This window comes from Callithrix jacchus, chromosome 5 (assembly GCF_049354715.1).
Source record: "Callithrix jacchus isolate 240 chromosome 5, calJac240_pri, whole genome shotgun sequence".
Classification (NCBI taxonomy): Eukaryota; Metazoa; Chordata; class Mammalia; order Primates; family Cebidae; genus Callithrix; species Callithrix jacchus.
Genome location: NC_133506.1, coordinates 89760311 through 89773265, shown reverse-complemented (window position 1 = coordinate 89773265; position 12955 = coordinate 89760311). Strand labels below are relative to the sequence as shown.

The window sequence follows — 12955 nt, the reverse complement described above, 5'->3', positions numbered from 1 at the left end:
AAAAAAAAAACATACTTCCAATTACCAGCTAGGATCATTATGTTTCAGACCCAGGTCAATCATAAAATCAATGTTCAGCTCTCCTGGAAAAGTTCTCATGTATGGACCTGACCTCTTATCAGTTGATTGTCTTAGCGCAATCTTAAAATTTGGTCTATTCCATAAGCTCACTCATTTTGTTAAGTAAACAACGTCTACGGTTTTACTAAATTATTTTAATAAACTGCATAATTATGTGATAGTTAAATATATACTAACCTGTTATATGAGACAAGCTGACCTGCAGGTAATCCAAGGCCAGTGAATCAATTACTGCTTGTACGTTGTGTGCATCATCCTCTTGACTCCTAGGAATAGCTATGAAGTCTGTGGGGGGTGGGGAAATCACAGAATTTTGTATCCATGAGAGGCCAAGTTTTCATCTAATTGCCTCTGACTATGCTACTGAATAAAAGCTCAACTGGTATAAAAGAAAGCTCTGCCCAAACAGAACATGCTATAAAGTACAAAGAAAGTTAATAAATCCTGAACTCTACACAGCAGAATATCTGGTTGAGTATTTACTGATTAAACTGATTTATCAATATTGGATATTGACTGGTTGAATATAGTTGAATATTACACCCAATATATATATATATATAAAAACATGCTCTACAAGAATCACCATGCTAAGGAAGATAAAGTGGCCCCTAAATTCAAAGAGATGCTAATAGTCTAATAAGGGAAGCAAGACACAAGACTTTAACCCATAACTGTGGGCCACTTTATCTTCCTTAACATTGTTGTAGAGCATGTTTATATATATATGTTGAGTGTAAAATTCAACTATATTCAACCAGTCAATATCCAATATTGATAAATCATTTTAATCAGTAAATACTCAAAGACTCTGCTGTGTAGAGTTCAGGATTTATTAACTTTCTTTGTACTTTATAGCATGTTCTGTTTGGGCGGGGGGCGGGGAGAGGGAGGGAGAGGGAGGGAGAGATAAGGGGGGCGGGGGGAGAGAGAGAGAGAGAGAGAGAGAGAGAGAGAGAGAGAGAGAGAGAGAGAGACAGACAGACACACACCACAGAAGGCATTCAAGGAGGTTCTTACATACACGTATATATGTATGTTTATTTATTTATTGAGACAGGGTCTTCCTCTGTTGCCCAGGCTGGAGTGCAGTGGCATGATCTCGACTCATTGCCACCTCTGCCTCCCAGGCTCAAGCAATTCTCTTGCTTCAGCCTCCCGAGTAGCTGGGACTACAGGTAATTTTTCTATTTTTAGGAGAGATGCGGTTTTGCCATGTAGGCCAGGCTGGTCTTGAACTTCTGGACTCAGGTGATTCATCCATCTCAAGTGATCAGCCTCCTAAAGTGCTACGATTACACGCGTTAGCCACCACGCCTGGCCCTTGTAAGTCCTTTTGAATATCCAACTAGAAGTACTGGTATAAAGATTTAAAAGGTCAGCACAGGCTGGGTGTGGTGGCTCATGCCTGTAATTCTATCACTTTGGGAGGGGGACACAGGAGGATCACTTAAGATCAGGAGTTGGAGACCACCCTGGTCTTGAACAAAGTGAGATGGTAAGCAAGATGAAAGGACATATGTGCTTAACTGTCTTGGGAAATTAGGTTCATCAGGTACAAACATCAATTCTTATCCCTAGTACTGGTTAAGTAACAGGATCCAACAAATTCCCAAGTTCCACTCAATTTTAGAACCTTTGAAGATACATTTACAGAAAGGATGTGACTTTCACAAGGCATTAGGCATGATTGGATTAAGCTGTGATTATCAAGAGCCCTCAAACAGATCTGCTCAAGGCCATTACTAATAAGTGAGTTCCATCGGGTATTCCTTAAGAAATATTTAAATTATTTAATATAAAAAATTAAATACAGTTTAATATGCAACATTGAAATAAAGATGTAGGCAAAGAGAAAGTGAACTTTTATAAACACCAAAGCCTCTAAAGGACCAAAAACTTTTGGCCTAAGATACAGGCAAAATTACTCCTTTTAGTATTCTTACCTGGTACTTTTTCTCCCAAAATAGACTGATAAAGGGCAATAAAAACATTAGCATCACAGTCTTGAAGTTCATGTATTCTCAGATGTATGTGACACTTAAAAAGAAGGTTGTTGGCAATGGTTACCCACTCTGTTGGGAAAAAGAGAAAAAGATCAGTCTTAAATACCACCATAAAAAAAAACACACACACCTTTTAAAAAATCCAACCACCATGCCCCACCCCCACAAAAACCAGACACTGAACTTTGTAGAAGATAAGGAATGATTGTTATAGAATTTCAAAGACTCTTTTAAGGCATGATTTTTGAAAAGATGTATTTAATTTCTTGGAATGATTTCCAGAGTGCTGTAACTTCTATACAGCCAAAACTATATAATGTAAATTCAACTGCCACTGTTGCAGTCTAAATCTTTAGTTATATTACATGGGTGTTTTTAGTCAAAACATATTTACAAGTAAACGAGAATACTGTCATAAACAACAGTTTAACGATAATCCGAGGTTACTAAAAACTCATTAATGGATGTTGCTTCAAATTCCCAATAGTATCGGTCGTGTGTTTCCCCAATTATCCTGTGAAGTCAGGATTTCTCCAGTGCCCGAAACGTGGTGATTAAACTTAGGCTATTAAGAACTGGTATAATGACAACATCAACGCTAATGCATTTATTAAGTTTTTCTTTTTTATTATACTGATCTAAATGAAAGGAAATATGGGAAGTATATGAAAACATCCCTAAGCTCAGAATTATCAATACTGTTGACCTTTCCTGTGCTCCGGACTCCCCTCTCCCAGATATTGCTGGGACTTGCAAAGTTTAACGGTTTCTCTAGCAAAAGTAACTTCGCATAAAATACTTGTTCCCTGAAATGCCTGGCATTGGTAGGAAAGCACTTTCCTTCGGTACTAGACACAAACGTCTCCACTATATTCCGGACACATAACGTTCTGGAAACAAATGAGTGTATCTTCCATGCACATAATTCCCCTCCCCACGCCCATTTCTCACAGTTGGCCAAACCGTGAGAACTGGTTTGTATGCAGTCCTGGCGAAAAGGATGAAAGCGTCCTAGACAACCAAACCAATTCGCTTTTCAAAAGCGTTGCTAGACAAAGCCCATGACTTCAGAGAACACTGAAGAGAAAAAAGCACCAGTATTCTGCGACATGGGCATCAACAAATCTTAAGGTGCTGTTCCTTTAAAGACCAATACAAAAGTAGATTAGACCTCAGGACCCACAGTACAAGGGCGGAGGGCACACTGACAGCGGCCAGACAACTCCACAGAAGGACAAGTCCGGGAACGACCCTTCTGGTTGCTCTTTTTGCACCCAAGACCCGAGTGTGCTACCAGGCTCGCCCCAGTGCCTCTCTCCTACCGCCTATCACTGTTCCACAGCCTCACAGAGAAGGAGAAAAGCTGAGAGACCCTATCCAGAGAACCCGCCACCGCGACGCGGCGTCTGACAGTCACGAGTCCCGCCGACAGCCTAGACCCAGTCCGGGCCAGCCCAAGGCCTCCCTGAAGCTGGACGGCCTCAGTTCACACCAACCGTGACCCCAGGCCGACACTCACCAGCCTCCGAGCCGGCCATGTTTTGGAGGCAGTTTGCCGCCGGACCCCTACAGGCCAGGCAGGCTACGGTGTCCTGGAAGGACCGATCCACACAGATTCGACGCTTGGATGAGGGCGAACGAACCCAAGCGCTGGGAAGGAGGCGTGAAAGAGGGAGGGACATCAAAGGGGCTGCTCGCCGCTGATTGGTCACAGAGCAGCACTTCCTTTCACAGCACGTGCCAGGGCGGCGGTTTGCTGAGTTTAGAGACCATTCTCCGCTGGCCAGAACCCGGTAGATGATTGTCAGATCCGTGGGTCGGCAGCCCAGGCGGGTCCTGGGGCTTTGGGAGCGCACTTCCGGTACTATTTCGTTATGTATCCCTCCGCCGACGTCAACGGAGAAGTAGTGCGGCCCGCTGACCGGTGGCGGGGGTGGTAGTCACGTGACACGCCAGTCCCCGCCTGCCATTTGGTTACGGGCGTGAGGGCCCTTTGGAGACGTAAACATCTCCGAGTGAGGAGGGTTGGCTGGCCTGGGCAGGCTGTTTTATCGTCTGGCTGGGCCTGGGAAAGGGCGGGGTGGCTTGCTTGAGGTGTGGAAAGACGAGAAGAAGGTAAGGTCAAGAGAGTGCAGAATGAGACATTCCAATAGTGGGTGGGCCCTGAGCTGAGAGGCTCTCCTGGAGCGCCGGCTGCCGTTGCGGCTTCTGCGCGACGGGCGGGGCGATTAGGTCATAGAGCGGATCCCAGCGTTCCTTGCGGCGTAGGAGGCGGTCCAGACTATAAAAGCGGCTGCCGGAAAGCGGCCGGCACCTCATTCATTTTCACCGGTCTGTGGTCTTGTAGCTCCGGATTGTGTCATCGCCGTCCGTCCTCCGCTGCCGCCCCCGCAAGGCTTCGCTGTTGTCGAGGCCATTTCCAGCGACTCGTCGCACCCTTTTGTCTGTACTTCGTTCCCCGCCAACCGCAACCATTGACGCCATGTCGGGTTATTCGAGTGACCGAGACCGCGGCCGGGATCGAGGGTGAGTGTGGAAGCCGAGCTGTCAGGCCTAGCAGGTGGGGGATGGGACGGCAGGTGAGGGTGGCGGCCGGCGGGGGCTTTGGGGCTCGGACTCGGCCTTTCCGGATTCTCCTGGGGCCTCGTCTCTTGAACACTTGCGCCATTTTGATAATCACGTAACAGTGATTGGGAGTGGTTTATCGGTGTAGTGCCCTCAAGCTCGCTTTTTGTTGGGATTAGGAAGTCGTCGGGGCCGCTGCCATTTGGTAGCTGTTGGAGGAATTCAGAGGGAGCATATTGTGCGTTGGAAAGCACGACGTTTCGAGTAAGACGAAGTAGCAGCTCTTAGATTCTGCCTTTCAGGAGGTGTTTTTCGGGTGGCCGGGCATTCTGTGGGAGCTCTAGGACCACTTCTAAAGCCACTGATGCTGGGGGGGGTTAGGAGGGCGGTCGGCATTGCCGGCATCAGCCATGTGGCTGAGTCGCGGGTACAAAATGCCGGCCTCGGACATGGCGGCGGCGCCTTTGTTACCCCGCCCGGCGGAGGAGCTCAAAATGGCAGCGTCGAGAAAATGTGGCGCAGAGAGAAATGCGAGACAAAGGGGGAAGCGCCGCCCCAGCGGGAACGCCGCCCGGCCGGCTCCGCCCGGGCCGGGACTCCTCCCCCGGTAGTCGCCGGCTCCTCCTTTTCTTTTTTCCTGCGTTATATAATTTTTATTCGTTGATCGGGAGCTCTACCGCGGCGTCCCCCCAGCTCGGTTTGCTAGCAGAAGTATTTGCGAGAAAACCCTTGTTTTGGTCTCGCTGTCTGTGCTGTCTCGATTCTTTAACACCAAAGCTCTTTGGCTTGAAAACGGCCATATGAGTAACATCGTTGGGATGCTCTTTGGTTCGTGTATCCTTGTTATCCCTGATACTTAATTCCTAGACTGGTGGGGAAGATTATAGTAACCGCAAGAAGTGGTGTGTATCCGAAATTATGGCATCTGGGCCGCAAGTTCCCGACATGATAAATCCAGGGCTGTTTACATGGCCTAAGTGTGTACTTGGGACTACTAGAAATGTTAACTGTGGCTAAGAGAAAGACTATCGTTAAGGACAGTGCTTTGTTTACTAAACCTCTTAAGGTCGTTTTTCAGTGATCTGTAGCTTTGTGTCAAGGGATGGTAAACAAATCTGTATAGAAACCTGTGTTTAGATATTTGAAAACGTGAATAACGTTTTTTCTTTGCAGGTTTGGTGCACCTCGATTTGGAGGAAGCAGGGGAGGGCCTTTATCTGGAAAGAAGTTTGGAAACCCTGGGGAGAAACTAGTTAAAAAGAAGTGGAATCTTGATGAGCTGCCCAAATTTGAGAAGAATTTTTATCAAGAGCACCCTGATTTGTCTAGGCGCACAGCAGTGAGTAAATTAATGTGGCTTCATCAGGCTGTAACTCAGTAATGGATTCTAGTAAATGAAAATCTGACAGGTGTTTTGCAAATGATTCAATTTTGGTAGTTACGTTTTCTGACTTCATAATTGGGAAAGTTGTGACTCAATAGGTGGCTTTGGGATTTTTTTTTTAACTTAATTAGGTTGAGAACGGAATAAACTGTTCTTTTGCCATATAGTGTTTTCATATATGGGTCAGATAAAAACGAAAGCTACTTTACTCAATTACGAATTTAGGGGCTTACCAGTTACATTTAGCTAGGGGTGGTTGCCATGAACTTTAAGACTGTTAAAATTTGTTTTGCAGCAAGAGGTGGAAACATACAGAAGAAGCAAGGAGATTACAGTTAGAGGTCACAACTGCCCGAAGCCAGTTCTAAATTTTTATGAAGCCAATTTCCCTGGTAATTCTAGTTTTCAGTTCTATCTACCACTGGGATTTTGTTCCCACCCACTCCCTTTTACTTGGCATTACTAATTTTTACTAAATATCTGTCACTATAGCAAATGTCATGGATGTTATTGCAAGACAGAACTTTACTGAGCCTACTGCTATTCAAGCTCAGGGATGGCCAGTTGCTCTAAGTGGATTGGATATGGTTGGAGTAGCACAGACTGGATCTGGGAAAACATTGTCTGTAAGTTTGAGGGAACTCTTGAGTTGATCTGATATATGCAAGAAAATGGAGTTATAATTTAAAAACTAGAATATTTTAATATAATTTTTTGTTTGTTCCCACCTTCACCCAAAATAGTATTTGCTTCCTGCCATTGTCCACATCAATCATCAGCCATTCCTAGAGAGAGGCGATGGGCCTATTGTAAGTATATATTTTTATCTTTTGATTAAAGCATAATGTATAGATTTTTAGACTGCATAGCAAAAGACAATCATTTGTGGTAGTTTTATATAGAGGTTAGCTCACCTTATTTAGTTGGAGCTGCTTTGGGTACTGGACAGCACGTATTTAGAAAGGATCTGCGAGCATGACTAATAAGTTAGTAGTTTAAAACTAGTGTCCAAGTTGTGCTGAAAGTTGTTTCTCTTTCCTTAGTGTTTGGTGCTGGCACCAACTCGGGAACTGGCCCAACAGGTGCAGCAAGTAGCTGCTGAATATTGTAGAGCGTGTCGCTTGAAGTCTACTTGTATCTATGGTGGTGCTCCCAAGGGACCACAAATACGTGATTTGGAAAGAGGTAGATAATGAAAAAGGTTTTGTTAATTGGTGCTAAATATCCTAGGTATTGTAGTTACAGTTATGTGTTTAATAATTAAAGGTGTGGAAATCTGTATTGCAACACCTGGAAGACTGATTGACTTTTTAGAGTGTGGGAAAACCAATCTGAGAAGAACCACCTACCTTGTCCTTGATGAAGCAGATAGAATGCTTGATATGGGCTTTGAACCCCAAATAAGGAAGATTGTGGATCAGATAAGAGTAAGTGTCAATCTAAATAAGTGATCAAATTCAATTCTGTTTTGGCTTTTAAGTCCAATGCTAATTCTCCCCCACACCCCCACCCCAATCCATTAGCCTGATAGGCAAACTCTAATGTGGAGTGCAACTTGGCCAAAAGAAGTAAGACAGCTTGCTGAAGATTTTCTGAAAGACTATATTCATATAAACATTGGTGCCCTGGAACTGAGTGCAAACCACAACATTCTTCAGATTGTGGATGTGTGTCATGATGTAGAAAAGGATGAAAAGTAAGTTTTAATTAACTCTGCTATGTTTGCTAACAAGTTTGCTGTAAAATTGAGAGATCATTGATGTTGAGTTAGGTTATTTCAGTTGGTGTGTTCTACTTCATTTAGTGTTAGCATATTAATTCTTTTGAAAATCTCTTGAATCTTTCAAATAATTGGCTGTAATCATTTATAGCATTCCTATGGAAGAAATTCGTGTGTCCCCTGGTTGACTTAAGGACCAAGGGTCAAACTGATTGATAAGTGAGTGGCTTAGCAAGTGTTTCTTTGACTTCTAGCCATGTAAAATTAAACCTAATGTTTTGCTGACTGTAAATGTGTGGCCATAGTGATGGTCTTTTAAAACTCAGGGTTTTCTGGCGGTGGGTCGGTTTAAAAAAAAAAAAAAGAAACAAAGGATTTTCCTTTTTCTCTCTTACTAGACTTATTCGTCTAATGGAAGAGATCATGAGTGAGAAGGAGAATAAAACCATTGTTTTTGTTGAGACCAAAAGAAGATGTGATGAGCTTACCAGAAAAATGAGGAGAGATGGGTATGTGTGGGCTCCTGCATTGAAGCAGATTTATTAGAACTGAGCTTAGGAAAGGGCGAACTTGGATCAGGAACAGTTGATTTAAGTTTCCTATCTGATAGTATGGGTAAAATGATGTATGTGTTACTTGTGGAATTAAAGGGATCTGTGAATAAAGTGATTAAGCAGTTGAGTCTTGAGGTTTTTCAATGTGAGTTTAATAATACAACTTGTCTTTTAACTTAGGTGGCCTGCCATGGGTATCCATGGTGACAAGAGTCAACAAGAGCGTGACTGGGTTCTAAATGGTAAATATTTCAAATGAAGCTTTTGCCCCTCCTTAATCTAGCTAGAATTCTGCTCAGATAATTGATCATTTGTATGCCTTCCTTTTTGTAGAATTCAAACATGGAAAAGCTCCTATTCTGATTGCTACAGATGTGGCCTCCAGAGGGCTAGGTTAGTACAAACTCGCATTCATGGCTTGGTTTCCCAGAAGATCTCCATTTAACTTTTTTAAAGAAAGTTTATTGCTTTCTTTAACCTCTGCATTTTTTCTTAAGTTTTTTTTCACATAAAGGTGCAGTCTTTGTGGCAAGGCCTAGGCATGACAATCGGAGGACTCGAGGGGGATGGAGGACTAGTGATCGGCTGGCTGCTTCCAGTCGATTAGAGAGGTGAAAAGCTGAACGTGTGCCAGTAATCTTCAAAAGGCAGAACATACCACCTCTGCCCCGTAAACTGTTCTCTCCGAGGGAAAATAAGGAAGTTATCCTCACAGTTCACTGCCGTGGTATTTCTTCTGTCCCATGCTTTGCATGACTGCCATGGTACAGCATTGTTTCAAACTGTTCACTGTGATCTGTGGGTCTTTGAGTTTCAGTGAGTTTGCTGAAATGTCGAAGAAATATTTCCAAACTTCAATGTTCAATGAAATTTTTGTTCAAGTTTGAAATGGAGAGAGCAGCTTTAAAAGGTACTAAAGCCTTTTACAAATTGGTGAGTACTGGCACATGAGATGTAGAGCAGGAGCAACTTCTCACACTTAAGTCAGTGGGAAAAGAAAGTGCTTTGAAAGTTCCTCCCTCACCTACACAGTAGTCGTCATGTCGAGACCTGCCAGAGAGAGACACATTCTCAAGTGAATCCTGGCTTCTTGGAAGCGCTTGCCTAGACGAGACACAGTGCATAAAAACAACTTTTGGGGGACAGGTATGTTTTCTTGCAGCTGCGGTTGTAAGGTCTTGGCAAGACAAGCAGTGTGGCCAGAGAATTTTGAACTTCTGATAAATGTGTAATGCAAAGGACCTTGTACATTTTTTTGTTTCAAGGTCCTCAAAATGAGCACATGAAGAGGTTGCTGTGAAACTTTAAGTGGCCCTACTGCGCAGAAGCATTCAGATGTCACTTGATGATCTGTAAGGGAACTTGCTGATTTGGGAATGTGCTAGGGATACACATTCCTTTTGACAGGGTCTGTCATTGGGTGGGTGAAGACTTAACACAGATGACATGTGCTTTTTTTTTTTCTTTTTTCAATCTCAAATGGTATTCCTACAGGGAATGGATAACCATTTTAACTGTATTTTTTGCAGCCCGTACCTTCTTGGGAATACAATTGTCTAACTTTTTATTTTTGGTCTGGCTGTTGTGGTGTGCAAAACTCCGTACATTGCTATTTTGCCACACTGCAACACCTTACAGATGTGGAAGATGTGAAATTTGTCATCAATTATGACTACCCTAACTCCTCAGAGGATTATATTCATCGAATTGGAAGAACTGCTCGCAGTACCAAAACAGGCACAGCATACACTTTCTTTACACCTAATAACATAAAGCAAGTGAGCGACCTTATCTCTGTGCTTCGTGAAGCTAATCAAGCAATTAATCCCAAGTTGCTTCAGTTGGTCGAAGACAGAGGTTCAGGTAAGGATGACTGATAGGAAATGTTGGTAGTTATGAGTCACATCATTGTCTACAAATCCATTTAAATGGTATTGGAGGGTGAGTAAAACCTTGAATGTGAAAACTTGTAAAACACATTTCAAACCTACAATGAATAGATAAAATTCTTTCTGTCCGCACTGACTTGTGTCATAGACATAATTGATCAATTTGCAATTGTTTTCTTGACAGGTCGTTCCAGGGGTAGAGGAGGCATGAAGGATGACCGTCGGGACAGATACTCTGCGGGCAAAAGGGGTGGATTTAATACCTTTAGAGACAGGGAAAATTATGACAGAGGTTACTCTAGCCTGCTTAAGAGAGATTTTGGGGCAAAAACTCAGAATGGTGTTTACAGTGCTGCAAATTACACCAATGGGAGCTTTGGAAGTAATTTTGTGTCTGCTGGTATACAGACCAGTTTTAGGACTGGTAATCCAACAGGGACTTACCAGAATGGTTATGATAGCACTCAGCAATACGGAAGTAATGTTCCAAATATGCACAATGGTATGAATCAACAGGCATATGCATATCCTGCTACTGCAGCTGCACCTATGATTGGTTATCCAATGCCAACAGGATATTCTCAATAAGACTTTAGAAGTATATGTAAATGTCTGTTTTTCATAATTGCTCTTTATATTGTGTGTTATCAGACAAGATGATAGTTATTTAAGAAACATGAGAATTGCAGAAATGACTGCAGTGCAGCAGTAATTATGGTGCACTTTTTCGCTATTTAAGTTGGATATTTCTCTACATTCCTGAAACAATTTTTAGGTTTTTTTTGTACTAGAAAATGCAGGCAGTGTTTTCACAAAAGTAAATGTACAGTGATTTGAAATACAATAAATGAAGGCAATGCATGGCCTTCCAATAAAAAATATTTGAAGACTGAATTAAGTGGAAATTGTACTTTATTTTACATATGTCATGTAAACTTTGCTTAGATGATTTTTTTTTAATCATGAAAACGAATGACGGCTCTTTTTTTATTTAATTTGGGAGGCGGCGGGGAATCAGAAGGCCCTTCTTTACAATGAGCTATTCATATTTCTGGAGTCAAAATGAATTGATTTAGGTGAATTTTTAATATTGGATAAAAGGTTTGTTAGCTCCCAACATCAGAGGAGTTATTTAATAGCCTGCTTCCTTATTTGCTAGTATGGTTAAATGAGAAAATAGAAGAATAGATACAAAGTCATCTGTATAATGTGAGAAGGTGGGTGACTTTGTTTTGCAAATTTATAATTTAAAAAGCTCCAAATAACTGGCTTTTTCACGAGATTTATATTCATGCTCTTGGCTATACTGTGAATTATTGAAATGTTGAATGAACCTGGGAAAGACGTTAGTCCTTTAAGATGACCAAGAGCTAAGCCTGAGTCTCCTTGATTGAATTTGCCCAATGTCCTTAGTGCAGGTTACTTGTAGATTATAGTTTTCACAGGCTCCCTGGGGCTCTTTTCACTTTAGTCACACTGGGAGTCATGAATGTCTTTCCAATAATTCAGGGAATTCTAGAGATCTTCAAACTGTAAGGTCTATTCATACTCTAACACAAGGAACAAACCTCATTAAAATTAATGGCTAATCAGGAGGCAACATAACCAAAAGCACAGTGAATACAAGTTTTCATGTTAGATTCAACATGGGTTTATTGCTAGACCCAGGAGATAGCTTTAGATTTAACTTTGGCTCACCAACCTAACTTTCTGATCATGTATTTCAGTAATAGCTAGAAATGGGTCTGAATGTTTTCCCAGAGTCTGACATAATGTGTCTTTTGCCAGAAGAGAGGTCTCAAGGAGACTTCATTTAAATTCTGATTATTGAACTGAGGCTTTAATTGTTGTTAATGCCTTATGTTAAATGTAAAGTTAGATTTTGCTAGGGCTGGGATGGGGAGTATTTCTAGAACTTAAACATTGAAAACTAATTCAGCCTCTAGTAACCTGGATGGTTTTCAGTGGCATGGTTAGTCAAATTCATGGTTTTAAACTTAGAAACAGCTTTTGTGGGAGGTGGGTAGGTTGGAGCATTTATTACATATTTTACTGTTTAATGTCTAACCGTGGGCCTTTTAATTTGTAAACACTTACTGAAATGATTGTGGGACTGTGGAAAACATTTACCTATTTACCTTTGAAGTTTTAAAAGACAGTCCACTTTTTAGCATGTGTGTTGTGTCCAGCCTGTGGTTGTCTTAACTAATAAATGTGATTTTTCTCCCCATTCTCTCTCTTATTTATTTGCGTATAGGCCTCTTACCTGGTGTGAGTTCCTGAAAGTGGAAAACACCTGGCAGTAGTACCTAGCTTTGCAGTTATTTACTATATTTGCTTTCCAGCAGTACTGTTTCACTTTCTAGCTTGCCTCTTTTTAAACCCTTGTACACACTTGTAAAGAACTGTTTCCTGAACCTGGTACGGCACTTTGCTAATGATACAAAACTTTACTCCCAAGTTATATTAAGTCAATTGCTAAGCTGTTACCCACTCATAATCAAATGGTAGTTTGGGAGTCCAGTGAAATAGAGGTTGTTCCTTTCTCCTGTACCTCTGTCTTTAAAGGTTTCTGGAGCTAAGTGAAACTTGTATAAGAAATAATGGGCTTTTAAAATCAGATTTCTTCCTTAGTCTGGGTATACAACTTTTCCTCTTTCTGGGCAGTTCTTCCCTATTTAAATAGAAATTGTAAAGTCAGAAACCTGTGATGTAATCATGGGTCTTTTAAAAAACAGTCACAAGTCTCGTTGTTT

At 41.9% G+C, this 12955-nt stretch overlaps 2 protein-coding genes across 8 annotated transcripts in view; one reads left to right on the top strand and one right to left on the bottom strand.

Moving 5' to 3' along the window:
• CEP95 (centrosomal protein 95) overlaps positions 1–3716 on the bottom strand; it is a 39715-nt gene extending 35999 nt beyond the window's left edge. For all 3 annotated transcript variants that reach the window (XM_017972472.4, XM_002748147.6, XM_078373550.1), the window contains exons 1-3: positions 3607–3716; positions 2028–2156; positions 259–366 (exon numbers count right to left, since the gene is read on the bottom strand). In XM_017972472.4, the coding sequence (XP_017827961.2) occupies positions 259–366; positions 2028–2156; positions 3607–3625 (256 nt within the window). In that variant the 5' untranslated portion in view covers positions 3626–3716. The remainder of the gene's footprint in view (positions 1–258; positions 367–2027; positions 2157–3606) is intronic.
• Positions 3717–3837: 121 nt separating this feature from the next.
• Positions 3838–12429, top strand: DDX5 (DEAD-box helicase 5). Of its 5 annotated transcripts, none has more exons than XM_078373552.1 (14): positions 3838–3948; positions 4435–4613; positions 5826–5991; positions 6332–6428; positions 6529–6662; positions 6780–6845; positions 7080–7221; positions 7303–7463; positions 7560–7732; positions 8155–8265; positions 8491–8552; positions 8644–8703; positions 9949–10173; positions 10384–12429. In XM_078373552.1, the coding sequence occupies exons 2-14, from the start codon at positions 4570–4572 to the stop codon at positions 10785–10787; spliced, it is 1845 nt and encodes a 614-aa protein (XP_078229678.1). In that variant the 5' UTR covers positions 3838–3948; positions 4435–4569; the 3' UTR covers positions 10788–12429. The 5 variants fall into 5 exon arrangements, with proteins under 5 accessions (XP_078229678.1, XP_078229679.1, XP_008995163.1 ...); XM_008996915.5 differs by lacking the exon at positions 3838–3948 and adding an exon at positions 4042–4202; XM_078373553.1 differs by lacking the exon at positions 9949–10173.
• Positions 12430–12955: the final 526 nt, after the last annotated feature.